This window comes from Kockiozyma suomiensis, assembly GCF_038497685.1.
Source record: "Kockiozyma suomiensis strain NRRL Y-17356 unplaced genomic scaffold V2V93scaffold_4, whole genome shotgun sequence".
Classification (NCBI taxonomy): Eukaryota; Fungi; Ascomycota; class Lipomycetes; order Lipomycetales; family Lipomycetaceae; genus Kockiozyma; species Kockiozyma suomiensis.
In genome coordinates this window covers 742,148-766,775 of record NW_027117667.1, presented here as the reverse complement: position 1 = coordinate 766,775, position 24,628 = coordinate 742,148, and the positions used below count along the sequence as shown (strand labels likewise).

Genomic DNA, 24,628 nt, shown 5'->3' with positions numbered 1-24,628 from the left:
CAGCACAAGTACTCCTACGGACGACATTCCGCTCGATGAAGTATCGGCCGCCTACGCTGATCCACAATGGCCACCTAGCCCGACCCGTCCAGGCTACTTTCTCACACACTGCAAAAATACTCATGTTCCCGCTGGTTCGTACCGAGCAGAGAACACGCGCCTTGTACGAATCAGTCGCGCCTACTTGTCCCATCGAAGCTCATCGCCAATATTTCTGGACGCGTACCCTGGATTTCCTTTAGCGCTTTACATGAGCGAGGACGAGTTTTCTGATCTGATAGCGGAAGTGAACTACATGCTCGAGCTCGCTTTTTCACGACGAGAATGTGGGAATATCATTGACTCAGTGCTCATGTTTGCGACCTGTGGACTAAGCGGGATGCTATGCAAATCGCATTGTGATAATAAAATTCGTGAATTAGAGGATTTACTGGAAGTATTAAACAAAGAAGTCTATGCCAAACGAGGAATTCGTGTAGTCTCGCCCCGTCGTTCGGCATTCAAGTCATTCGATATAGAGATTCCTTTCCCGTTTCCGTATAAATTTGCTTCAGAGATCGAGAATGCTTTGGCAAAAGACAAAGTGCCAATTGATAAACAAGCTAGTCCTGGTCTGAGTAATGAAAAGAAAAGTCTGGATGACGATGAAGGCCGTCGCGGAAGACGACTCACTCGTTCACCAGTCCCATTGTCGAGTCGCAATGACGGAAAGTGATGTAAAATGAAGACTTCATCGTTGAAAAGTAAACTTTGTTCGTTATGTTAATAAATGACTAAAAGCAAAAGATGTTCATTGAATTTTCACGCACAAATTTTGTAAGAAAAAGAAAAGAGCCCCCATTCAAAATGCAATCAATTGGAAAACAGAAGAACGCAAACAACCAAAAACAATACCGGAAAACCCCTCATGATGCCAAACCAAACATTCTAAGTACCCAAAACGAAAATCTAAGCAAAAAAAAACACACAAGACACTGCGCGTTTCAATATGTCAGTTTGCACACTTCAAACTTTCGTGAGACAAACGAGCATTACTCGATCCTGCTAGCGTATGGATTTCGAGAGCGAAGGCGGGCTCCATATGCAATGAGAATAAACGGAATAGGAAGCATTGCGACACCGACAAATCCCATGATACTAGCCCCCCAGCCCAGACCTAAATTTTTGAACATAACTTTTGAAAAGATGGGAAATCCGGCAGCCATGCAAGATCGCAAGAATGTGGTAGCCGCGATAGCTGATGCACCATATCGAGGAAAAGCGTCGACTAGGTAATTGATGCTTCCTTGAAATACTGTCATGAAGCCCATTGATAAGATTATGAGACCTAGAACAGGTGCTATCCAATGGCATTCAGGACTTGAAGTCCAACCAAAGATAAATAATCCAGCTGGCAAGAAAAAAGATCCCATTTGCATCATAAATAGACGGTCCTCGGGGACAGGTACTCCATTACGTTTGGCTAGTAACTTCGCGTACCGCATTGAACCGATGATGTTTAGTACACCACCAAAAGTTATTCCGAGAAGAATTGCGATAGAAGGAAGGCTTGAGATGAGTTTGCCCCATCCTCGTAAGTCGGCGAAGGTATATGGAATAGCTATCACCCCGACGTAGAGAATGCCATAGACAAAAGATCCGTAGACAGACATGCAGGTCACTATAGGCGTCATAAGCATCGCAAACGGTCGCATGAAATGTTTAGTAATCATCTCTTTCAAAGTGAACTCCCACTCTTCATGTTGGGCGTGATAAGCCCAGTTGCCCGTAGACATTCGCAGGCTTTTAGCTTTTCTGGCTAGTAATACTGGATGATACGTCTCCGGAATTGTCAAAAAAGCAAAGACAAATGTTACAAGAGTAAATATTCCGATAAAATACTGGCTCCATCTCCACCCGTGCTTCCCCAACAATGAAAAACTGGCACCAATAATTGATCCCAATGGCGGCGCACCAGTGACAAAAAAGGAGTATAGTACAAGCGCAACAGCACGACTATCAGGCCGCCAAATGTCCCCAAGCATACCACCGGTATTTGCGATAGGTGCACCACCAAAGAAACCTTGAAAAAAGCGCATAATAAGGATTGTTGCAAAGTTATTTGCGGCTCCGCAACCAATCGAGAAGATCCCAGAAATGGCAGCAGGAACAATGACACCTATACGCCGGCCGTAGACTTCTGAAATAGGCGCAAAAAACAGGGGGCCTATTCCTATTCTATAAAAGTAAGCTATTAACATCAACGATTCCCTCGCATAGAAGTCAGAAAGAAATATCTGCTCACCCTAATAAGAGGGTAGAAACACCGAGAGTAGATACTAAAGGCGAGACATCGTATTGTTCAGCTACATCTCCTGACACTTGACCAAAGATAGATGTTGCTGCCTGTATCCCAAATGTATTGATGGCGTAGGTGAAGGTAGTGAAAGCCTTTTTTCGAAAAGGCCAATTGAGAGGCAAGAAGGGATCATCAGGACCATCGAACAGGACTAAAAACTTGTCGGTTTCGGCCTTGGGCTTGGGTTCGCTGGATGCGAGATAATTTTCAAGACTATTTATGTTCTTTTCAGGGTCGATAATAACTGGTACGACTGCGGTATACGATGCGAGGCTGTCGGAGGATGTTGCCCAGGAGGCTACATCTGCTTGCGCATTAGTCTGACTGCTGCGAGATGAAGTCTGCACTATAGGAGACATTTAAGAGACGGGAACATGGAGAAAAGATGAAATAAAGCCGTGATGTCTAGATAACAAAAGATACAACGCAATCAGATAGATAATCAGGTTGGTACGGTTGGAGCTGAGCTGGGAGTCAAATCTGCAGCCAGGAGGCGTTTTCTTGCCGGCGAATTCGATTCGAAAGATTGCCTGCGCTGTGTACACGACCAGGATATCCACAAATCTTCAGAGCTATCATAGTACACGAGGACTCCGGTGCCCGACGTCTGTCCGGAGGTCAGCTCACTGTGCCATCGACCGCAAACGGACTGCTTAGTACGGATAACAAGAACTGAGGAGGGGCAGGCGATAACAGACAGCGGGGCCATATTAGCGGAGTTGCAAACCTTAAAGTAAACTCTATCTTAACTCTAATGAGTGCGGCAAACGCGGCGAACACGAAAGAGGTAATATAATCTCAATTAGGCAGGGTTTCGGAGAAGCCGTCGCTTGGGTTTTCCGACGACGCAGAAAATGAAGAAAGAGGGCTGCGGAAATAGGCCCGTTTTCCTTACCTACTCGACAAACCATCGCATTCGCCCTTACTCTTTCTTCTTCTCTACTTTTTCTACTCAGGTATCTTGCTGATAACTATCTCTTTGATATCGGTCTCCTTTTCTTCGCCAAATAATCATGTCCGCAACGCAGGAGAAGACAGCCGCTCTCGAAGAGGCTCGCGAGCCTCCGCCAGACTTAGTGCTCGGCACTTGCAGCACAGCATATGGCGACAAGACCGGCGAAGGCAAGGAAGCGGACGAACGCGATACTGACTCCCATATCGAATCAGAATGTGACCCCGACGAATTCCTAGTTCAGTTTGAGGGCGATGACGATCCTTTTTGTCCTCTAAACTGGTCTTTCCGCAAAAAGGGCTTCACTACCATGATGTACGCGTGCTGCACTTTTGGTCCCCAGTTCTCGTCTTCTATATACGGACCGTGTGTCGATGATATTGCTCGACTTTACAAGGTCTCTGATGAGGTTTCTACCCTCGGTGTTTCACTGTTCATTCTTGGGTATGTCTGGGTCTGGTCGATTTATCTAAAGCTGGCTTATTGACTTTTTTTAGGGTCGGCTTTGGTCCCATGCTTTTTGCGCCAATATCAGAAGCATTTGGTCGCAAGATTGGCTGTGTCGCGCCTTTTTTTCTTTCAGGTCTTTTTTCTATCGGTGCCGGTGCCGCAAACAACCTGCAAACAGTCCTCATTATGCGATTTTTCCAGGGACTCTTAGGCGGTGCTCCTGTTTCTAACTCTGGTGGCGTGCTTGGCGACATCTGGCGACCAGATGCTCGTGCTACTGCGCTCGTCTGCTATTCTTTCGTGGTTGCTGGTGGTCCTACTATTGCGCCTATTATTGGTGCTGCATTCTCAGTCAGTTTTGCTGATGGTTGGCGGTGGACACAGTACCTCTGTGCAATTTACACTTTTGTTGTATCTTTTCTAATTGCCATGTTTGTTCCTGAAACTTACCACCCAGTACTGCTCTCTCGCAAAGCGAAGAAATTACGTCTGACGACGCACAACTGGGCTTACCACTCTCGCCATGACGAATGGGACCTCACCTTTCAGCTGGTTGTTACCAAACATCTCAAAAGACCGTTTCAAATGCTGTTCACTCCTATCGTTACCTGCATGTGTCTATATGCTGCATTTTCTTACGGTTTGCTATACTTGGGTGTCGTTGCTATCCCGGTTGAGTTTAGAGTTATTCGTGGATGGAGGAAACTACCGTCCAATTTGCCAAATCTTGGTATGTTTATTGGTATTTACATTGGTGGTGTGCTCAATATCTTGGGGGGGATTAGATATAAGCGAGCTATTAGAGCCAATGGTGGAAAACCGGTTCCTGAAGAACGCCTTATAGTTATGCGTCTTGGCTGTTTTCTTATACCAATTGGGCTCTTCATTTTTGGCTGGACGTCAGATCCAAAATACCCGTTTATTGCCCCTATAATTGGTGTTGGAATCATGGCATGTGGTTTCTTTACATGCTTTCAGGGATGTCTTAATTACCTTGTCGATGCATTCACGTTATATGCTGCATCGGCTATCGCTGCTGCCACGTTTTCGAGATCTTGCATGGCGGCTGCTTTTCCCCTTTTTGGGAAGGCGATGTTTACAAATCTTGGAGTAGACTGGGGTTCAAGTTTGGTAGGATTCATTGGTCTTGCTGGTATCCCAATTCCGTTTGTTTTGTACAAGTACGGGCCTACGATTCGAAATAGGAATCCGTACAGTATAGAAGCTACGAAGTTTTAAAGTACTCAGCTTTAGCTAATATAACATTTTACGTCATTATAGGGGTTTGCATTTGGTATTGCCTTTGTTTTTTTATTTTTATTGTAATAATGGTTATGATATGAGCATATGTCGTTTTTTACTCCGATTTAATAGCATTTAATGTGTTTTAATAAACGATTTCACAATAATGTAAACTACAGTTATGATCGCTTAACTCAGCATTGAGCGAGCAAGTTGTCGGTAAATCGTGACTGATCTTGAAACAGAGTAGCGTCGTCATGTCCGGATCGCGACCAGACGGCCGAAAACTTGCAAGCAGCTCTTTTGTGTCCTGCTTTTGATATAGTATTGAATTTTATATTTATTTTTGTAAACAGCTACAAACTGGCTGCATAGGAAGACGAGAAGACTTGAGACAGCCGTACAAGATAAACAGCATAAAGTTCTTCCCATAACTTACCCAGCTTCAACTTTGTCTTGCTCGAAGAGCAGGAGCCGCACAGTCGCTGGCAAGATTTTGTTCATTTCATCTGTCATTTATTATTCTTACTCGGAAAGCTGAACGGTTTCGAAAGTGACAGGAGATAAGCGATATCAGTCGCGCCTGAAGGAACTAGTTTTTTCTTAAAAAACGAAGCTCACAGAGCACTTGATGATCTCGTCTGTGACCTTTGCCCAAGTGAGGCACTTGTCTCACTTGCTCTCTATCTACGGGAGTTTGTCTGTGGTATCGCGTACCTTGCTCTTGTTGCGGCTCCAATTGCGTTTAAAGATGTACGCGACTGGACAAATGACATATCGGCTCTTCCCACCCTTGCCATTATTCCCGGTGTCTGTCAGAGCGTTATGAAATATCACCGCCACTGTCCATTACAGTAAAGCTCTTAAGAAGTTTGGAGTTGCTGAAGAGTGTCTGGTGACAATGGAAGTGGATCGATAACTATTCCAGTTGGTTTATTCATAGTTGGATGGACAGCAGCTCCAGAATATCCGTGTACTTCGATAGACCGCCGCAGAAGCGAGGGCATCATCAACTGACGCCGCACTAGTCCAGATGCAGACTTCCGGTGGATTCCGTATGCCCGGTCTGCCCCGTGCGCACTGAGTCTTGCCACCTGGCTGCTGAGCCGCACGAGCTATTTGTCGGATCATTTGTCTCTTTCTATCCGACGAAAGTGCTCACGCTTCCGCCACTGTTTGCGACTATAAGATCGGCTGTGATCCTGGCTATACTTTATATTCGCAGTTTATTTTATGAACATGCTTGATTCCGTCCCCATCCCTCCGAAAAATGAGAAATTTTGTGCCTGATCTCGAAAAACTCGAGAAGCTGCATACTGCTCCCAACTTCCACGCTCATGATTCTGAATATGATTCTACACCTGCTTCAACAGCTCCAGTCTCACGCTCAGTATCCTACATTGATCTCGATCACTTACGCGCTTTGAACGCGCCACGCTCCGCTACGAATCCGTTGGCTCTGCGCTATGAGCCTTACAATTACTTTGATGAAGAAGACAGTAATGAGGAAATTGCAGATTTCACCCCTCTGCCGACACACGTTGATCTTGAAGCCTTTCTCGTCTCATTTGATGGACCCAAAGATCCTTTGTCGCCTCTCAACTGGCCGTTGTCAAAAAAGATCTACACAACTTTTGTGTACTCACTTTGTACGTTTGGGCCGCAGATGTCGTCTTCTATCTACGGCTCTGTGGCGTCGAATATCTCGACTAGATTTGATGTTCCGCTTTTGATCTCGCTACTTGGTGTTACTCTATTTCTTATTGGGTAGGTTTATTGTTTTCTTATTCCAATTATATAGATTAAGGTGCTAACTTGGATATTAGTATTGGTCTCGGTCCTATGCTCTTTGCCCCAATATCAGAACTATACGGTCGCAAATTAGGAGTCATCGTTCCTCTTTTTTTTTCTGCAGTCTTTGCTCTAGGTTGTGGGTTTTCTCAAAACTTTGCTACGCTCTTAGTCTGTCGCTTCTTTCAGGGTCTTTTTGGAGGCGCTCCAGTCGCGAATACTGGTGGCGTACTAGGGGATATATGGAAACCACGCACACGAGGTCTCGCACTGGTCGGCTACTCGTTCGTAGTAACTGGTGGCCCTGCATCAGCCCCACTTATGGGTGCTGCTTTTGGTACTTTAGGAATTGATATCGGGTGGAGATGGACGCAGTATTTTTCCGCGATCTACATGTTTGTCGTTTTTTTGCTTGCTCAGTTTACGGTTTCGGAGACATATCATCCATTGTTGCTTACCTGGAAAGCTCGGGAGTTGCGTAAAGAAACTGGAGACGCCCGGTTCCACTCTCGATTAGAAGAGCTAGATGTGACATTCAAGAAGATCATCACCAAACACCTTATGCGACCATTTGCCATGCTCATGAAACCAATTGTCTTCCTACTTTCGTTCTACGGAAGTTTTGTCTATGGTGTTTTATATTTGGCTATTGTCGCCGTTCCAATTGCTTTCAAAGACGTGCGTTCCTGGTCGAGCGTCATCTCAACCCTTCCCACTCTCGCTATCGTCCTTGGTGTCTCTGTCGGAGCTGTAGGGAATATTGCCTCTGCGCTGCATTACGGGAAAGTTCTTACTAAATCTGGAGGCGAGCCAGTTCCTGAGGAGCGCCTTGTGGCTATGAAAGTAGGCTCAGTGCTCATGCCTATCGGTCTTTTCATTTTCGGATGGACTGCCGCGCCAGAATACCCTTGGATCGCACCAACAATCGGATTAGTTTTAGTAGCAGCAGGTTTCACAACAATTTTCCAAGGCTGCTTAAATTACCTTATTGACGCATTCCCGCGCTTTGCTGCGTCCGTAACTGCGGCAACAACATTCACGCGATCGATTACTGCAGCTGGATTCCCGATTCTTGGGCGTGTGATGTTTTCGGGGCTGGGTGTCAACTGGGGAGCTACGATTATTGCGCTGGTCGCGGTCTTGCTCATACCTATACCGTTCATATTCTACATGTATGGAAAACAGATTCGTGAAAGAACTGCTGCTCCTCCTTTGTAATAATATCTGTTGCATTTTTTAGGATACACAAAACTGGGTTTTTTTTTCCGGACTTTGGTTGGCATCATGAATATATCTCATTATCTAATATCGTACATTATCATCATCCCACTGTAAAACCCCTCTACCTTTAAGCAACAAAGTAAATAAACCTCATATCGTCGTCAAATTATACCAACATTAGAATGCTCGAAATAAAAGCTATACCAACAATCATTCTCAAATTAACTGACAAGCTATTCCCTGCTCCAAATTTATCGACAAAACCCAAGAAATTACACGTTGCGTTTTCAAGAGAGAAGTACTCACCATTAGCTACATCGGCGTTTAATCGGCCATACACATCGTAAAGACCCTTTCCGGGCGTCGGGCATAGAAATGTCAAATCCGAAGGACAGTTCTGCATGACTTTATGACATGTGTAACTACATGGGAGTAACTCTAAATACGATCCTGGCTTTAATTCCAGATTAATCATTTCGTTGCGGCTATAGCCCGGTTCACGTTCGACTGTCCCGTTCACCGTCTTATCTTCCCAACCACCCTCATAACTACCTCGTGTCGACACCGGAAGATCGGTAGTTGTGTCAGGGTAGCAGCGCGGTATCAGTGTAAGGCAAAGCCAGCGCTTATAGGCGGAGCGACAGTCTGCGCATGTGCGCATCATGGTATATTGGTTATGAGATGGTGCATCACAAGGTGACAATTGTAGTGATTTATTGAAACCGTCGTATAGTGACTGCGCAGTGCCATCATACCAGTTACTCAGAGCGGTCATTGACATCGATGAGTTGGATGGTGCCGAGTATGCGACCTCAGAGCAGAAATCCAGGTTATAGATAATCTGACAAGTATCACCTAAATAAAATTCAGTCAGTTTCGGCAGCTCTCTTTTTAAAAAAACAAAAATTTGAAACATACTCATTTTAGTTGTAAATTGCACAGCAGGATAAGTAGTCCCTACATTAGATATGATCGTATCCGGCTCAACAAGATAAGCTACATAATCAGTAGCGCTTGCTAATCCTTTCAAATGCATAGTTTCTCGTTGTTGCAAATCCCATAAATGAGTCGTCGTGTCAACATCCGCGTTCCCGTCCGTAGCAAAATGGCTCCCGGAAGTAATCGCACAATAAGAGTAATTCAATCCAATTAAAGAAGTATCTGTATTCGCTGTATACACGTATAATCGATACGGCCTATTATTCTCATCTGAATCAGTGCTATTCTCAGGGGTCGGAGCCGTCAGAAACAGCGCAGAGTTGTAGTCGGTATCAAGAGCAAAGAGCGACGTCGTGTTGGAAAATCCAGCGATATTCGAAAACGTAGTTGCTAAGACTTGTACCGTCCAGTCACCTTCCCAATCGTCTTGGTCGTAAGACGGCGCAGTGATTTCCACAAATATATTTTTTGAAGTGGCATCCCACATGGCTGAATAGAACCCATAGCTAAAAGAACCATTGGTGTCGAAAGATGAGAGACCATCGAATGAGATAGTGTTGGCCGATGACGCGGTTCCTCTGAAATTCAGCGCTAGATCCGAAATATACTTGTTCTCTGATGGCGTTTCTGATTTCCTTGAAGTAGGTTGCTTGCAAACTGTCGCAATTATATAACTCTCGCTCTTCGCATTATCTCCTGTTGGTGTGTATCGCCAAACATTTTTATCCCCTCTGCCAATTATATAAGAAGACGCCACTTGCGTTTCTAATGCAGTGTACGTTTCATCTCTAGCTGATAGCCGTTTGTCAAAGTACCCTGTCCGTAACTGTCCCCGTGTATCCAACTCATCTGAAAAAAGTGCATTCAATTTACTTGCATCATCTAGAGCCTTATCTGTACTATCCAGAACAAAGAAGTCAGGTTCTGCGTCATATATCCAGTCTCCGGCTGCGAGTCTTATACATGAAACGATGATCAAGTATCCGGCGATAACAGACAACCCAGACCTCTTTCGTCGACTTCTTGCTCTCCACATTTCATTTATCGAGAACGGCTGCAGGTAGATTTACCAGGTAATCGAGACGAATGAAGTGGCGCTTTTTGAAATATCTCCAAGCGAAATTTCGAAGGCTAGCTCCGAAAAGACTCTAAAATTTCCCAATACCACAACCAGATCTCACAGATTAATGACCAAAAAAAAAGCAGTTGGTTAGGCTCAAATTCTGCAAAATCCGAGTAGACTGATGATGGCACGTGGAGAAAATTGACGTAGAAAAGTATCGCAAGGTTGAACGCGTGGTTGAACGCGTATGTCTTCTTGTACGGCATTCAGTTTCATAGAAGCGTCAAGTAAGCCGCATCGTCGGCGGCACAGTTTTTCAAAATAGCATAATCGGTAGTTAATGAACTATATTAGCGCAATATTTACTATTCTATGCTATCTATATACAAATTTAAATAGAAGATTTGATTTCTCTCTTCTCAACCACATCTCTAAAAATCTTCTTGCAAGGAACCTTTGCCTTTAACCTCGCGCATAGCAAAAACGCACCACTAAGTTTTCGATGCAAGCTATAAGTTTCCTCAGGTGGCGGAGTTAGTCGTTCACGAATCATAACAGGAATCTGCGAGCGAACGCGATCAGTCACCGACTGATCTGCGAAATCGTAAAGTGCATCCGGGTCTGAGGTCAAGTTTGTTTGGTCAAATGGCTCGGCTAGGGTAAGGATACTGTCGATATGCGCATGGAGCATCATTGATGATTCTAAGCCAGTCAAATAGCCAAGTTTGAAGCTGTACTCTTCGCATCCTTTGACATCTCCACGAACGGCAGCCTTCAAAACACCCACGTAGTTATCAACAAATTCGGGGCTGTACTCTCGCGAGGCACCAAAATCCAACAACTCAATTTTTTTCGTCTTTTCATTATACAAAAAATTTGTCCAGTTAGGATCAGTCTGCATATAATTGAACTCGGCAATCTCACGCAAAGTTAGGCGCATGATTTGGGTAGCAATCCAGTCCTTCTTGTCCTGCGCCAGACTATCCAACTTTGTGACACCAACTCCTTCCATTAACTCCATAGTCAACACATGAGGACCACTAGCTTCATCAATCACCCTCGGAACAGTAAACACTGGATCATCTTTGAGTAACGATCGAAATTTTTTCAAACATTCGGCTTCGCGAACATAGTCGCACTCCCAGCCTAACTCGGTACGAGCATTCGCAATAGTCTTGTCGAGATACAAACCTTTGGGGAGCACGCTTGACGCGGTAAGCAGCATTGCAATGTTATTCAGATCAGAAGAAATTGAACTTGCGACACCAGGATACTGCACCTTTACAGCAACGCGCTCACCATTGGCGAGAGTAGCAGCATGGACTTGACCGATTGAGGCGGCAGCCATCGGAAGGTCTTCAAAGCTGCTGAATAGGCTGCGCCAATTCGGACCAAGGTCTTGCGTCATTACTCTCTCCATTTGACGGCGGGGCATATAATCTGCGCTATCTTGAACGCGGGTAAGTACTTTTTGAATTTCAACAGGTAAAAAGGACGAGTCTAGGCCAATTTGGGTCAGAATTGCGTAGCTAAATGAACGAAAACAACTGTACAAACCTTGAAAGCTGATCATTTGCCCCAGTTTCAAAGCAGCACCTCGCATCTGCGAGAGTTTGCGGACCAGCACCTCCAAATTTGCAGGAGACATTAGAATTGATCCCTTGTTAGATCCCTCTGTAGCAGACTCGTCGTTATATCTTCGAGCGCCTTCTTTTATTGCTCCCACACCTAGTTCAGCAACTAAACTGCCGTAGTGAAAGATACGAGCAATTCGCGACGAAGGAACGGGAGACTCGTGCATATTTCGATGTACTTTTGGAAGGTCGTCGACAAGTTTAGAGCGCGCTGTTGATTGTTTTGTTGCTACCGGAATTGGATTCGCTGGTTTATTGCCAGACTTCGTCGAGTAATGACGTATCGATTGAGCATCTGCATATCGATGTACACTCCATACACCAGCTCTGGTGCTATATGATCTCACTCCCGACGAGCCTCCTACAGTTCCGCTAGTATCCGATTTCTTAATATCTCCACTCACAGACTCTGAACCTGATGTAAAAGATCCAGTCCCTGAAGGCCGAGCTTTTGTTCGAAACCGTGTAGTCAATGAAGATGTCTCCCATAGTCGATTTGCGTGGGCACCATACAGTTCTCGCGAATGCTGGCCAACTTTACATACCGCACCAGCTAACCGTATTAGATCGGCAATCAGCATCGTCTTAGCCAATTTGTGCCGCTTCAATTTATAAAACTGTGGTTGCAGAACAGCTGTTTGATTGCCGCTTTTTTTCTTGTCAGTAAATGACCGACCACTCGCATCCGAAACTCGCATATCTCTCTTACTCGCTGACTCTTTTCACGTGTACCTTACCCATTCACGTGACTCGCATAAGTGCTCCGATAATATGTAAGTGAAATTGATGCGAGCATTCAGAAGAGAGTGGCAGTTGATTGAAATAGGGGTGTTTCTTATAACAATGTATCAGTTGCTTGGGACAATATAAATGGTTGGTTGAAAGATATGAGGATGTAACTGCGTCAGCAGTAATACGAGGTCGCCGAATTCGAGGATATTTTACCACTACAGACTTGCTATTGCTAACTGAATAACGGCTTGATGCTTTACGTCTTTTATAGAAGTTTATTCTGAGAATCACGGAAGAAAAGTGGATCGTCCTGCTGTTTCTAGACCAGCACTATACAAACACCTAATCATCATCATCAACATCATCATCGCCATCTAAAAAAAAAGCATAATAACCTACTCGGCAACACCCCACGACCCAGTCATAAACCAATATGAGAGGAATTACATCAATACGGCTGATATAAACTGCACGATTGAGTGATATTAGGGAAAAGAAATCGATTATAGAAAGAAGCGGGGAAAATAAGCGGGGTAGCTCAGACGTGCGGCTTTCCTTGTGGTGCTTTCAGATACTACATTTTCCATATCTGGTTTTCTGTTAGCGCTTTGATAAATTGAGCTCCTATGGAATCTCGAATGGTTAGCTTCATCTTGTTTCTGAAACCGCGAGACTGTCAATGAATGCTCAGCAGTTTCTACTCAGCAAAATACCATCTGCTATGGCTAGATCTGTTTTCGAGTACTCCACCTCGCAGCACATCGCCGCCATACTCCTCCTCGCCACGTCAGTTCTCGTAATTTATCGTCACTATTTCGCCCCACTAAGTCATATCCCTGGTCCATGGCTAGCCAGATATACTCGATTATGGAAGTTATATCAGTATCGTTCCGGTAATTACCACTGGATCAACGTGAAGCTTCACGAGAAATATGGCCCGATCGTACGCGTTGCTCCAGGAGAATTCTCGTTTCAAGGACAAGAAGCCGCTCGTGTTATCTACGATATCAAGACAGGATTTAGTAAGGTATGTGTCTTTTGAATCGTTTAATTGCTTGTTCTCTTACTAACAAAGTATATTGTTTTATATAGTCTACCTGGTACCGTGCATCACAAGCAGCGAATGCCAAAGTCTCAAGTCTCTTCACCACCCGTGACGAGAAGATTCACGGTCGACTACGCCGCAAATATGCAAATGCTTTCTCTTTGACAAGCTTGCTTGAGCAAGAGAAATATGTCGATTCAACTACGGCGGTGTTCGCAGCCAGACTCGAAGAGTTTGCCAAATCTGGTCAAATATTTGATCTAGAGAGGTGGCTGAGGTATTATGCTTTCGACGTTATCGGAGAAATCACTGTACGTTGAAGTCGTCAATTTTTTTGCTTGTTTGGTCTTGAACTGATCCGGAGTTAGTTTGCTAAACGGCTCGGATTCCTTGAGACTGGAGGTGATGTAGGCGGAATCATCCAGTCCATCAGCCAGCAATTCGTCTATGCCTCGCTAGTCGGCGTCTACTCCGAACTTCACAGCTATGCGATTCGTCTAATGGGCCTTTTGAAAAAGGGTAATCCGGCAGTATTAAAATTTACAACCACGCAAATTGACAACCGTCTAAGCGAAACCGTCGATCCGAGCAGAAAGGACTTCCTCAGTAGGTTTTTAGCTCAGCAGAAAACTGACCCCACAGGATTCACGGTTGACGAAGTTCAGCGTGGGTGTTTATCAAACGTCACAGCCGGCAGTGATACCACGGCAATATCGCTCTTGTCGATCTTTTACCATCTTATGAAATATCCACACACAATGACTCGTCTTCGTCAAGAGATTGATGACGCCATCAAGGTAGGAAAGATTTCTGAGCCAATCAGTTACAAAGAATCGTTACAGCTACCGTACTTTCAAGCTGTCATGAAAGAAGCGTTGCGCGTCCATGGGGCCACAGGATTTCCTCTAGAGCGTCTAGTTGGCCCCGACGGTGTCGTAATCTTGGACACATATTTTCCGCCGGGCACTGTTGTCGGGGTGAATTCTTGGGTAATGCATTACGACAAAGATATATTTGGTGACGACGCTTATGAATTCCGACCAGAAAGATGGTTGGATATTGGCTCGGAATCATATAAACACCTCGATCGCTCGTTCTTTGCTTTCGGTTCTGGGTCAAGGACGTGTATTGGCAAGAACGTGAGTATCATGGAAATGTCAAAGTTAGTCCCTCAGCTGCTAAGAAAATTTGATTTCGAGTTGGCTGATAAAGACGAAGAATGGAAGTTACGATGCGCGTGGTTTGTCAACCAGCATAATGTCAAATGCCGTGTCTCAAAAAGGTTACGATCTTCTTAGTATATGAATAAATTTTTTGATTAGTATATGTACAGACCCGTAATGCAAATAAACTTCCCAACTCCAAATAAACAAGGCTCTATATACATAGCACATAGATATGAAAGAACTATGCCAAAGCATCTGCGGAATCCACCGCATCATTCACTTCTTTGACCTCAGATCTCGACTGCTTCCTCTTGATCTTTGTCGCAATCTGCGCAATTCGAGTAGCAACAAATGCGTCAGACATTATGAGCGGGCGCTGCACTGAAGCCGCATTTGTTTCCGTAAACTCCAAAAAACAGAGTCCCGCCTCGTGCAGTTCTCTGTTTGTATCAAAATTTTGCTTATGGCGCTCTAGAAATACCAGTGCTGGCATTATAAAGTCTAGATCACGCACGACATCATCTCGTTGGACTAGTGTAAACAATTTTCGCAAAGTAGGTGCGTCTTTACCGGTGCGCAATGATTCATTGCCTTCAAGTGCCGAAATAAACTTGATACACGCGAGCTTGACAGGCGCTAGGTACATTACCGGATCCGAATCATCAGTCAAAGACTGATCGCCATTGAAGAAAAATGAGTTTGAAATATCCAGTAATCGAGCGTTGCGTACAGAATACCCTGTACACCACATCTGCGACACTGCATTCGCTAGATGTACTTTCTCTGCGATATCAAAGCTGCCAAACTCGGCTGCCCATCCGTAAACTAATTTGCCAAGTATATCGAACTCATTTTCAGCCAGATGAGCAAGGTACCATAGGCTTCTAATTGCATCATTTGATAGCTCCCCGGATTTCATCAGAGGCGCCCAATTAACTTCAAACATACTGGCAAAAAAAACTTTCAGAAACTCTGTTCTTAATCTCGAATTCTCCTGTCTTTCACTTGCCCTTTGCGTTTTCGAGATAGAAATCACAGGTCCCAAAATTAACCGGCGAAGCCAGACTTCCTTACTAAATGCTTTAAGCACAACAGGTGACCATCCGCTCAACTCAGCATTCCCCTTGATAATACTAGTCAAAGCATCCATGCCTTCAACGGTCGACAATTTACTTCTCCATAGCATCATTGTCGCCATCGGTCGGGAAAGTTTTCCTCGAATAAAATAATTCCTAAAAAGTTCAATCAATTGGTCTTCAGAACCACAGGCTGCCAAATCGTATCTAAACGAATTTTCCGACATTTGCTCCTGTTTCTTTCTTCGCTTGGTAGTTGATTTGGAGGAAGAGCCTTTAGGTTCTGCTAGTATATCGTCCAAGATATGTAAAACTGACGAAAAATGCGCGTGAACAGGAGACTTGCGCTCAGCGCGCATACTCTTTGGCGTCAGCGAAGGCTCCGATGACGGCGACGCATGCGCTAAATACATATTAAAAGACTTGATCAAATCATTCGATGCATTTTGAAAGGCACGATTATGTTCGGCTGCGGTGTCTGATAAACGAGTCGGATCCATGGCCGCAGAGACAAGCGCCAAACTCGATGGCTTCGTTTCGGGTATTGTCTTTTCAGGCTTCACTCTCGCTGGCCTTTTTGTTCTAGCAAGTGAGACATTACTGTCTATAGAATTAGAAAGGAATCTCTGTATAGACCTTGTCAGTTCAAATAACGTCGATGGCGGCTTGCTGTGTTTGCCATGACTATTTCCTGATGTCCCTTCATCGTCGTTTTTTTGAGCGCTCGATTTATGCCGTCTCACAGTCCTTGATGCAGTATACCTCAGCCAGCTTTCCTCGGTTCGAACCAAAAGGTTCGTACGAGAAAGCATTGTGCCCTGGTCGCTTTTGCAGTCTGTCGTTGATCTACTTCGGAGGATAGTAATCATGCCCATTAAAACTATTATTCACGTGGGTACATCACGTGATTAGAGGTTTTTTCAAGATCAGTTTATATATTCTATTCATTGCCTTTTTTACGTTTTTACGGTTTTTAGGTCGGTAGAAAATAATGAAAACAGAATTTGTGCAAGATATCATAATGATCGTATATTACTGCATTCCCCCAAGTCTCAACACCACGCGCTATTCCATTTGCAAATGTAAAAATATACACTAGAATACAAAGAAGCAACACCATTTTTTCTGTTTTCTCAGAAATCATCCACCATCAAAATCAATAAAGAATAAAAGGAAAGATTACTAATCAAGCCGATGCCTCAATGGCAGTGGCGACCTTCTCGGACTCCTCAATTAAATTACCAGCTTCCTTAGTAACGGAAGTAGGACCGACAGGAACAAAGCCAAGCTGAGCATCAGTCCAGATAGGCTTGACTGGCTTAGCGTCCTTAACACCAACACCAGCAAGACCACCGACTTCTTCCCAGTCAGCAACGCGCTTGCACTTAAGCTCATTCCATACAGTCTCAAGCGACTCAACAAGGTAATCAGCGAGTTCCGGGCCGTGGCCGGGAGTAGGAGTGATACGCAGACGCTCCTCTCCAACAGGAACCGTAGGGTAGTTGATGGCTTGAACGTAGATGTCGAAACGCTCGAGAAGCATGTCTGAAGCGATCTTTGCAGTCTCAGCGTCTCCAACAAGGACAGGAACAATATGCGAAGGGTTCGGGACAACAGGGATTCCAATCTCAGCAAGTCGAGACTTGACGTAACGAGTATTGGTCTGCTGGGCAACACGGTCGGAAATAGTCTCCTTCTGGTACTCGATAGCAGTGCGAGCACCAGCCATGATAGCAGGAGGGAGGGATGTAGTGAAAATGAATCCAGGAGCAAGGGAACGGATCATGTCAACGAAGAAAGCCGAGCCAGCGATGTAGCCACCGACGGCACCGTAAGCCTTTCCAAGAGTACCAGTGATAATATCAACACGTGACATAACCGTGTTATCAGGACGACCTTGAGCATGAGCGTCAAAGTCGAGGTGTTCAGCAACACCGGCGCCATTAGGACCATACATGCCAACAGCATGAACCTCATCCAAGAAAGTGATGGCACCGTACTTGTCTGCCAGATCGCAGATCTGCTCGATAGGAGCGATAGAACCGCACATAGAATAGACGGATTCAAAAGCAATAATCTTGGGAACATCGAGTGGAAGGCTTTTTAACTTGTTCTCGAGATCGGTCAGATCGTTGTGTTTAAAGACGATTTTGCGAGCGTTGGAATGACGGATTCCCTGGATCATAGAGGCGTGGTTGAGCTGGTCAGAAAGAATGACACAGTTCGGCAGCTTCGAACCAAGGGTAGAGAGAGTCGCGTCGTTGGCGACATAGCAGGAAGAAAAGACCAAAGCAGCCTCTTTGGCGTGAAGATCGGCCAAAGACGCCTCGAGGCTAAGGGCGGCCTGATTGTGGCCAGCGATGTTACGAGTACCACCGGCACCAGCACCATATTTGTCAAGGGTTTCGTGCATAGTCTTCAGAACATGCTTATTCTTTGACATACCGAGATAGTCGTTGGAGCACCAAACGGTAACCCGCTCGGTCTCAGACTGCGTATGAGCCTTGGGGAACTCGCGGGCGAGACGGTTGATGTTGTTGAAGTAGCGGTACGACTTATCGTTGTGCTTCTTAGTAAGCTCGTTGTGATAAAATTCCTCATAGTTGAACTTTGGAGATTTTTCACAAGTTTCGGCAACAACCTTTTCGGGGGTAGTAGCCTGAGCTGCGGCCTTCATGACTGCTAGGCCGTGCTGGCAAATGCCTAACAAGTGGAGTTAGATCGGAGGAATTGCAGAAAAAGATTGAGAAAGAGGAGCGAAAAGTAGTACCTTTTGAGGTGTCGTAAACACCGACCTTGGCATGAACAGACTCGAGGGAAGCCTCGTTGGCCTTTGCAGGAGCAGACTCGTGAAAGGCACGAGGAGGAGTCGAAGACGAGTACTGCCGAGCAGCCATTGCGGGACCCATAACGGGGCATTCTCGGGCGGCGGTCTTGAGGCCGGACGAAGCGGACATCGCCTTGAGGGTCGACGGCGAAGTCTTGCCGAGGAATGGGCAGAATACACGAGAGTTGCGAGCGAGGATCTCCATTTGAAAGTGAGAAATGAGGATGAGGGTGAAGGAAGAGGAAGAGAGATAGTGAGGAAGAAAAAGATAGGAAGAGCAGAGCTGTGATTTTATTGCCTCGAAAGAGCCAATCGACTCTGGCCAGCGTCAGCAGCTGTGGCTCTCAGAGGCGGTGCGCCTCTGAATTAACACACCTGTGATTGGCCGGATGCTGTGGCGCTGTGGCGGGGTCTCGAACACGGCCGCTTATTCAAATATGATCACCACTCCTGTCCCGATTTGGACAAGACTTATGCTAATTAGGGTACACCGGACCGCACTGTTGTGGCTATTTAGGTCTATCTCTGGCATGATGCTTGCAGGGCGCCCTCTATCTCAACAAAGCGGAACTTGTGAACGAGCGCCCGCAGTAGTGCTTTATCCGCTGAGATAATTGCCTGAGATAACTGCATTTTATCTATTGAATGTTTGATTAAGGATTGGAAAGAGAACGAAAGGATTCAAGAGTGCGAGAAAATTAACAATTAGAGATAATAAATAAATAAATCAATAAATAACGCCGAGCAGGTGTTTGCCCGAGCGGACTCTGATCTCTATGCTCTACTTGTATACTTGATTCATGATATTCTAATTCATCTTCTAATCTTACATTCATACTCTTTTGTGCTCTGTAGCAGACAATACCATGATGGCATGATGAAGCTATCGATAGGCGTGGCAAATTTTAGTCTGACCGGTCTAGTCCCGGGACCGTGCAGACTCGCCCTGTCTGCCTATCTTGTAAATTTCTTTGGAGTCTTGAGTATCAACAATGTAATAGTTATATCAACAATATACGTATTATATATATATGCGAGTTGTTTATATTACATTCCAGCTGGTCAATCGCTGCAGTCTTTACGTCAGTGGAAAGTATGAGTTTCAGTATGGATCTCATATATACAGAGATTCGCATCAGATAAGATTGCACTTCTTATCTACGGCTCGGCGTACTTAACCATAACTCCAACCGATAGCTGATTTCTTGCTTCTATCAGCCCTACTGTCTCTTGTCTCTTTGCTATATATACATTTTTTATTCGCTTATATGTTGACTTCAGAGCAGCCAATCGTCAACCTGTCTCTATTCCGTCTCTTATCGCTCATTTTAATGTCAAAATCTACTTGGACACTTAGAATCACTGTTGCATTAAAAATGACCAAACACCGCTTGCGGTAGGTACGGAGCCTCCAAATACTTTTGCTCCTCCGCAGTCAGCTCTTTTCCATTGATCTCAATAGCCTCCTCTAGTCTCTTGAGGCTATTGATTCCCACAACTGGCGCTACAACCTTCTCTCGTAGCCACACCAGCGCCGTGACGGCCATACTCCATCCTTTCTTCTTTGCCACTTCTTCCAGTCTTCGCACGATCTCTTTGCCACCCTCGTCCGGCACGTATTGCTTGAAAACACCAGTGCCTTGCGCTCGCGTACTTTCCGGCGCCTTGTTCTCGGCAACCGCGAGTGGCCGCGCCAAAATGCCCTGGTGCAGCGGGCTCCACGGTAATAAACCCACTCCTGTCGAATTGCAATACGGGATCATCTCACGCTCTTCCTCTCTGTACACCAAATTGTAAATGTCCTGCATCGAAATGAATTTGCTCCAGCCATGCATCTCTGCCACATGCTGAAGTTGCACAAATTCATACGTCCACATACTACTTGCTCCGATATATCGCACCTTACCGCTGCGCACAAGATCGTTCAAAGCCTCCATCACTTCTTCTGCCTCAACCGCCTTATCAAGTCGGTGGATCTGCAATAAGTCTATATAATCTGTACCCAATCTCTCGAGACACTCATCCACCTGCTTAAAGATCGCCCCGCGAGAGAGACCAAACTGATTTACAAACATGGGATCCTGTCTGAGATCGACTAAGAAAGCTTCGCCCAGTCGTTTCTGCTTTGGCACCGGATAATAGATCTTTGTCAAAATTGTGAGTTCTTCGCGTGGAATGTTGTAAGTCTTGATGGCTTCGCGTATCAAGATTTCTGATTCTCCATTCGAGTAGGCGTTTGCTGTGTCCCACTGTAGCAATGATTAGCAATCTACTATACTTCTATCAGTACAATATCCAGATGACTTACGGTAGTAACACCTAGATCATATGCTCGCTTAAGAATAGGCAGCGCCTCGTCTTTATCAAGCACCCACGGCTCCCACTCAGAAGCTAAATATGATGTCAGTAGCATATCTTTTAAAACAAAAATGTGAGGAATTAGCATACATCCCATAGACATCATTCCCAAGATCGGAACGGAGACACGAAGTCCGCTCATGCCAACTCTAGAACAAGATCAAGATCAGTAAATTGAGCTCAGCAGCTATCCTCACTAGCTACTCAATTAGATCAATATCAAGTCCATACCTCCGATATTCTACTCCAACCATGTTATTTCTGGCTGTTAATTTCAACTAGGCTCTGAAATTTTATATTTGATCAGTAGGCAGATAAGAATTCCTCCCGCTAAGAGCCAGCCTGCTGCATAAACATAAATCAAACTGGATCCGGGTAATATTATTAAATCGCAGCTCAATTGCAAGCTATGCAACTTTCTTTATTGATTATTATCTGCTAGTCATTTCTAATATTACATTATTGCTTTTAGAGGCTTCGAATGACCTTTGCGAAATGGCCTTTAATTTGAGTCTGTTTATGGTAGTTGACGCCCTACTGATATCTCACTCTCATCTTGCCGAACTCTTCTGGCCAGGACGTCAGCAACTGAATAACTTACTGCATAAACCCAGAGAGGTGATTTATTATGTTATTTCTCATAAGCATGTAAAAGTATTAAACCAATAAATCCTATAGCTACCATCCTTAAGATTGGGACAAAGATCCAAAGTCTAGATCAGGATTAGTAAGAGGCCCCGTCGACTATTTACAGGTCCTAATAGGTAAAATCAATGCGCTCATTGTAACTTTGACTGACAGTTTCAATTACTAGTTTCAATTGCGTCAGAATTGGTCTTGAAGTGTTTATTCGTGAGAAAGGATAGAGCTGGAAGCTTGAGAAATGTCATCATCCTGACAGGTTCCCGCCCCAATGAACAAGAAATCAGCTTATACCATTAGAATATATCATTTCATTACTTGAATTTACTTTCAAAATTTCAAGTTCATATTTTTATAGCCTGATCACTAATAATCATAACTCGAGAGCATATATCCAGCTATACAGTGGCATTAGTAGGGTTTAAAGAGTTAAGCCCGCTGATTTTCCGACACAATATTTGATTAACGATCCTAGACATCGCCTAACAGTCTCTATTTCTCTTTGCCTAAACGAAAACCGAACTTGCGGAATATACTAAGACATATGGCCTGTAATATGATGTAATAGAATCGGAGACCCGGAGACCCGGAGATAGCTGACGCTTCGGCTCTTAGAAATTAAAGTTTTCGCGTTGTCCGCAGATCCAAGACGCTATTTGAATTGGTCAGTCGCGCTGCCAATCTTCTTTATCCATTCTCACTTCTTATCACCATCTCGACCACCTCAATTGATCCATATCCTCATAACTTCTTTCTCTTGACAATGTCTCCCAAAGTTCTTCTCACTGGATCAACCGGATTTATCGGTGCTGCTGTCCTCCGAGAGCTTTTCGACAAGGATTACACGGTCCGCGCCGCCATTCGTTCCGAGTCAAAGTCCGAATACATAAAGGCCAAGCACCCAGAGGCCGTCGCTAACGGTCAATTGTCCTTTATCATTGTGCCTGATATTACTGCGCCGGGTGCATTTGATGAGGCAGTTAAGGGCGTAGACTATGTACTTCACGTCGCATCGCCTTTCGTTATGAATGTCGAAGACAACGAGAAGGATCTTCTTATCCCCGCGCGTGAAGGTACTCTTGGAGTTCTCAGATCTATTCAGACAAATGCCAAGGACACCGTTAAGCAGGTTGTTATTACTGCTTCGTTCGCGTCCGTGTTTGATGAACCTGTTTACAATCTTACGGGTGACAAGGTCTATGACGAGAGTGTGTGGTGCAAGAACACTTGGGAGGAAGCTCTCGTCAATCCACCTGGATACGCCTATGCCACTAGCAAACTTGTTGCAGAGAAGGTATTTTTTCTCTTTTTTTAATTACAAAATAATTTTCTAACCATAAGGTTAACTGCGCGATTGACAGGCCGCATGGGATTTTGCCGAGTCCGAGAAGCCCAACTTCACCATCACCGTCCTCAATCCTCCTTTTGTATTTGGACCCATGTACCAAGATGTCACTGCCTCGACTATTAATACGTCAAATAAAATAATCCAGGACTTGAACAAATCTCTCGAGAATCCTGATCCGACGCATAACTTTATTGAAGTGGACGTGCGTGATCTCGCGTACGCCCACGTTGCCGCTCTCGGAAATCCCAAGGCTCAAAACCAAAGAATTATTGTATCCCCTGGACATTTTTCGTACGGAAGTATTATTGAGATTTGCAAAAAATTCAAGGCCGAAGGAGAGACGTACGCCAAAGGTCCTGATGATTCAGCTGAACTTCTGAAGAAGGAGAACGCGATTGGCGGTGCGAACTTGAGCAAAGTCAAAGACGTATTTCCAGATTTAAAATTTCACTGCTACAAGGATACCATCGTTGACACAGTCAGACAAATCACCGAGTTGGAGGCTGCCGCGTAAATAAAAAAAAATTTATATGTGATATATGCTAATTTAAATATACTATATACAATTCTAATCATCTAACATTCAGGGTCGTCGTATTCCCTTTCTCTGATCAGTTTCGGGTAATTTAGTCACATACATGGGCGCCAAACTTGGGCTCTGTAGTGTGACATGAATATTAGAATCCGCCATTCCTTGAATTTGCAGCACTTCCTGCCATTTTTGCGCCCATCTGGGATCCTCGTCGTAACGCTTACCGACTCTGGTGGTTGCCAAAATTCCATACACGTTTCCCGACATTGCACTTTTTATTCCGTAATACTCCATTGCGGCCGGATTATGCTCCCATTCCGCTACAACAGAAAGGTAGTTCGCCGCGGCTACTTCAAAAGGCTGTAGTAATTCTCCCGAAATTTCACGTAATTCGACGCCTTTTATATAATTCTGTCGTGCAAGCTCTATATCCTGCGTCAGCTCACCCACTTGTCCGAGCATGAAATGACTCTGAAGCATGCAGCTGAAATCAGCTTCGCGATCATAGTCATAGTAAGCCATATCGTCTTTTGCGGATGCCTCGACATGAGCTTTTGCCGCGCTGATCGCATTCTGATATTCTTCTGCAGCTTTGTCATATTGCTTGCCACTCATAAATAGGTTCCCACAAATAAAGTACGCAAAAGCCAAATTCGTATCGCGAAGCTTGATCAACACGTTTCGCGCCCGCGTATTAATCTTCTCGTCAGGCTTCATGATATCGCCCATACACCTTCTAGCTATCGCATACTGGTTCCCCAGAGTGACAGATACTCTCGTAAGTTTATGCACCAGCTCAACAGTCTCCGCCATGCTCTCTCTAGTCGTCATACGCTGTTTTGCTCTCGACGTATCTTCCTGAAACCCGCGCTCGATAATCCGCATATAAGAAACCAACTTCCTTCCATCGCCAAACCACTCGTTCAGTTTCCCCTTATCAGTCTCGTCAATTGATAATAATCGTTTGAGATCGTGAATCATTTTCCGTGAACTTATTTCCGGATGAAATCGTCGGCCTAGACTGTCGATGAATGTGGGAGACGGGATGACGGTCACCACGTCCGTTGACGAGGAAAGACCTCTTTTATATGGTACATGAATCAATTTGAAAATCCTTGGTCTTATTGGATTATATCGTAGATTGATCATGATTCGTTTCGAAGATCAGCAAAGCAGATTGCCGTCAGACCTGTAACCCCATATTACTGAAATATTGAAATTCTTCCAACCTGACTGTATTTTCATAATTTTGGTCTCTCGTGAGAGAATATT

At 44.7% G+C, this 24,628-nt stretch overlaps 12 protein-coding genes across 12 annotated transcripts; 5 read left to right on the top strand and 7 right to left on the bottom strand.

Moving 5' to 3' along the window:
• Window positions 1-19: 19 nt before the first annotated feature.
• On the top strand, window positions 20-535 carry V2V93DRAFT_315513 (Golgin subfamily A member 7/ERF4 family-domain-containing protein; the record flags this gene model as incomplete). The annotated part of the gene is made up of 1 exon (XM_066907235.1): window positions 20-535. A coding segment is annotated over one exon (516 nt), but the record flags the coding sequence as incomplete, so codon positions are not given.
• A 368-nt stretch (window positions 536-903) lies between these two features.
• On the bottom strand, window positions 904-3,156 carry V2V93DRAFT_181924 (major facilitator superfamily domain-containing protein). The gene is made up of 2 exons (XM_066906949.1): window positions 2,285-3,156; window positions 904-2,217 (listed from the first exon to the last, which is right to left on the bottom strand). The coding sequence occupies exons 1-2, from the start codon at window positions 2,695-2,697 to the stop codon at window positions 1,032-1,034; spliced, it is 1,599 nt and encodes a 532-aa protein (XP_066767102.1). The 5' UTR covers window positions 2,698-3,156; the 3' UTR covers window positions 904-1,031.
• A 30-nt stretch (window positions 3,157-3,186) lies between these two features.
• Window positions 3,187-5,114, top strand: V2V93DRAFT_385260 (major facilitator superfamily domain-containing protein). The gene is made up of 2 exons (XM_066912230.1): window positions 3,187-3,734; window positions 3,788-5,114. The coding sequence occupies exons 1-2, from the start codon at window positions 3,352-3,354 to the stop codon at window positions 4,977-4,979; spliced, it is 1,575 nt and encodes a 524-aa protein (XP_066767101.1). The 5' UTR covers window positions 3,187-3,351; the 3' UTR covers window positions 4,980-5,114.
• A 1,006-nt stretch (window positions 5,115-6,120) lies between these two features.
• V2V93DRAFT_366857 (major facilitator superfamily domain-containing protein) lies at window positions 6,121-8,071 on the top strand. Its single transcript, XM_066909410.1, has 2 exons — window positions 6,121-6,749; window positions 6,809-8,071. Exons 1-2 carry the CDS (start codon window positions 6,253-6,255, stop codon window positions 7,989-7,991), a joined length of 1,680 nt encoding a protein of 559 aa, XP_066767100.1. The 5' UTR covers window positions 6,121-6,252; the 3' UTR covers window positions 7,992-8,071.
• A 4-nt stretch (window positions 8,072-8,075) lies between these two features.
• V2V93DRAFT_181806 (stretch-activated Ca2+-permeable channel component-domain-containing protein) lies at window positions 8,076-10,234 on the bottom strand. Its single transcript, XM_066906948.1, has 2 exons — window positions 8,913-10,234; window positions 8,076-8,849 (listed from the first exon to the last, which is right to left on the bottom strand). The coding sequence occupies exons 1-2, from the start codon at window positions 9,967-9,969 to the stop codon at window positions 8,161-8,163; spliced, it is 1,746 nt and encodes a 581-aa protein (XP_066767099.1). The 5' UTR covers window positions 9,970-10,234; the 3' UTR covers window positions 8,076-8,160.
• Window positions 10,235-10,387: 153 nt separating this feature from the next.
• On the bottom strand, window positions 10,388-11,797 carry V2V93DRAFT_390577 (ABC1 family-domain-containing protein; the record flags this gene model as incomplete). The annotated part of the gene is made up of 2 exons (XM_066912407.1): window positions 10,388-11,496; window positions 11,554-11,797. 2 exons carry the CDS (start codon window positions 11,795-11,797, stop codon window positions 10,388-10,390), a joined length of 1,353 nt encoding a protein of 450 aa, XP_066767098.1.
• Window positions 11,798-12,922: 1,125 nt separating this feature from the next.
• Window positions 12,923-14,812, top strand: V2V93DRAFT_366853 (cytochrome P450 family protein). Its single transcript, XM_066909409.1, has 3 exons — window positions 12,923-13,389; window positions 13,455-13,718; window positions 13,776-14,812. Exons 1-3 carry the CDS (start codon window positions 13,042-13,044, stop codon window positions 14,703-14,705), a joined length of 1,542 nt encoding a protein of 513 aa, XP_066767097.1. The 5' UTR covers window positions 12,923-13,041; the 3' UTR covers window positions 14,706-14,812.
• On the bottom strand, window positions 14,690-16,500 carry V2V93DRAFT_366851 (uncharacterized protein). The gene has a single exon (XM_066909408.1). The coding sequence runs from the start codon at window positions 16,459-16,461 to the stop codon at window positions 14,815-14,817; it is 1,647 nt and encodes a 548-aa protein (XP_066767096.1). The 5' UTR covers window positions 16,462-16,500; the 3' UTR covers window positions 14,690-14,814.
• A 152-nt stretch (window positions 16,501-16,652) lies between these two features.
• V2V93DRAFT_366849 (pyridoxal phosphate-dependent transferase) lies at window positions 16,653-18,731 on the bottom strand. The gene is made up of 2 exons (XM_066909407.1): window positions 18,420-18,731; window positions 16,653-18,352 (listed from the first exon to the last, which is right to left on the bottom strand). Exons 1-2 carry the CDS (start codon window positions 18,679-18,681, stop codon window positions 16,836-16,838), a joined length of 1,779 nt encoding a protein of 592 aa, XP_066767095.1. The 5' UTR covers window positions 18,682-18,731; the 3' UTR covers window positions 16,653-16,835.
• An 838-nt stretch (window positions 18,732-19,569) lies between these two features.
• Window positions 19,570-21,228, bottom strand: V2V93DRAFT_366847 (NADP-dependent oxidoreductase domain-containing protein). Its single transcript, XM_066909406.1, has 4 exons — window positions 21,066-21,228; window positions 20,925-20,983; window positions 20,785-20,867; window positions 19,570-20,725 (listed from the first exon to the last, which is right to left on the bottom strand). Exons 1-4 carry the CDS (start codon window positions 21,086-21,088, stop codon window positions 19,847-19,849), a joined length of 1,044 nt encoding a protein of 347 aa, XP_066767094.1. The 5' UTR covers window positions 21,089-21,228; the 3' UTR covers window positions 19,570-19,846.
• Window positions 21,229-22,056: 828 nt separating this feature from the next.
• On the top strand, window positions 22,057-23,396 carry V2V93DRAFT_366840 (uncharacterized protein). The gene is made up of 2 exons (XM_066909405.1): window positions 22,057-22,770; window positions 22,838-23,396. Exons 1-2 carry the CDS (start codon window positions 22,240-22,242, stop codon window positions 23,336-23,338), a joined length of 1,032 nt encoding a protein of 343 aa, XP_066767093.1. The 5' UTR covers window positions 22,057-22,239; the 3' UTR covers window positions 23,339-23,396.
• Window positions 23,146-24,627, bottom strand: V2V93DRAFT_181583 (uncharacterized protein). The gene has a single exon (XM_066906947.1). It carries the CDS (start codon window positions 24,503-24,505, stop codon window positions 23,408-23,410), a length of 1,098 nt encoding a protein of 365 aa, XP_066767092.1. The 5' UTR covers window positions 24,506-24,627; the 3' UTR covers window positions 23,146-23,407.
• Between the last annotated feature and the right edge of the window lies 1 nt (window position 24,628).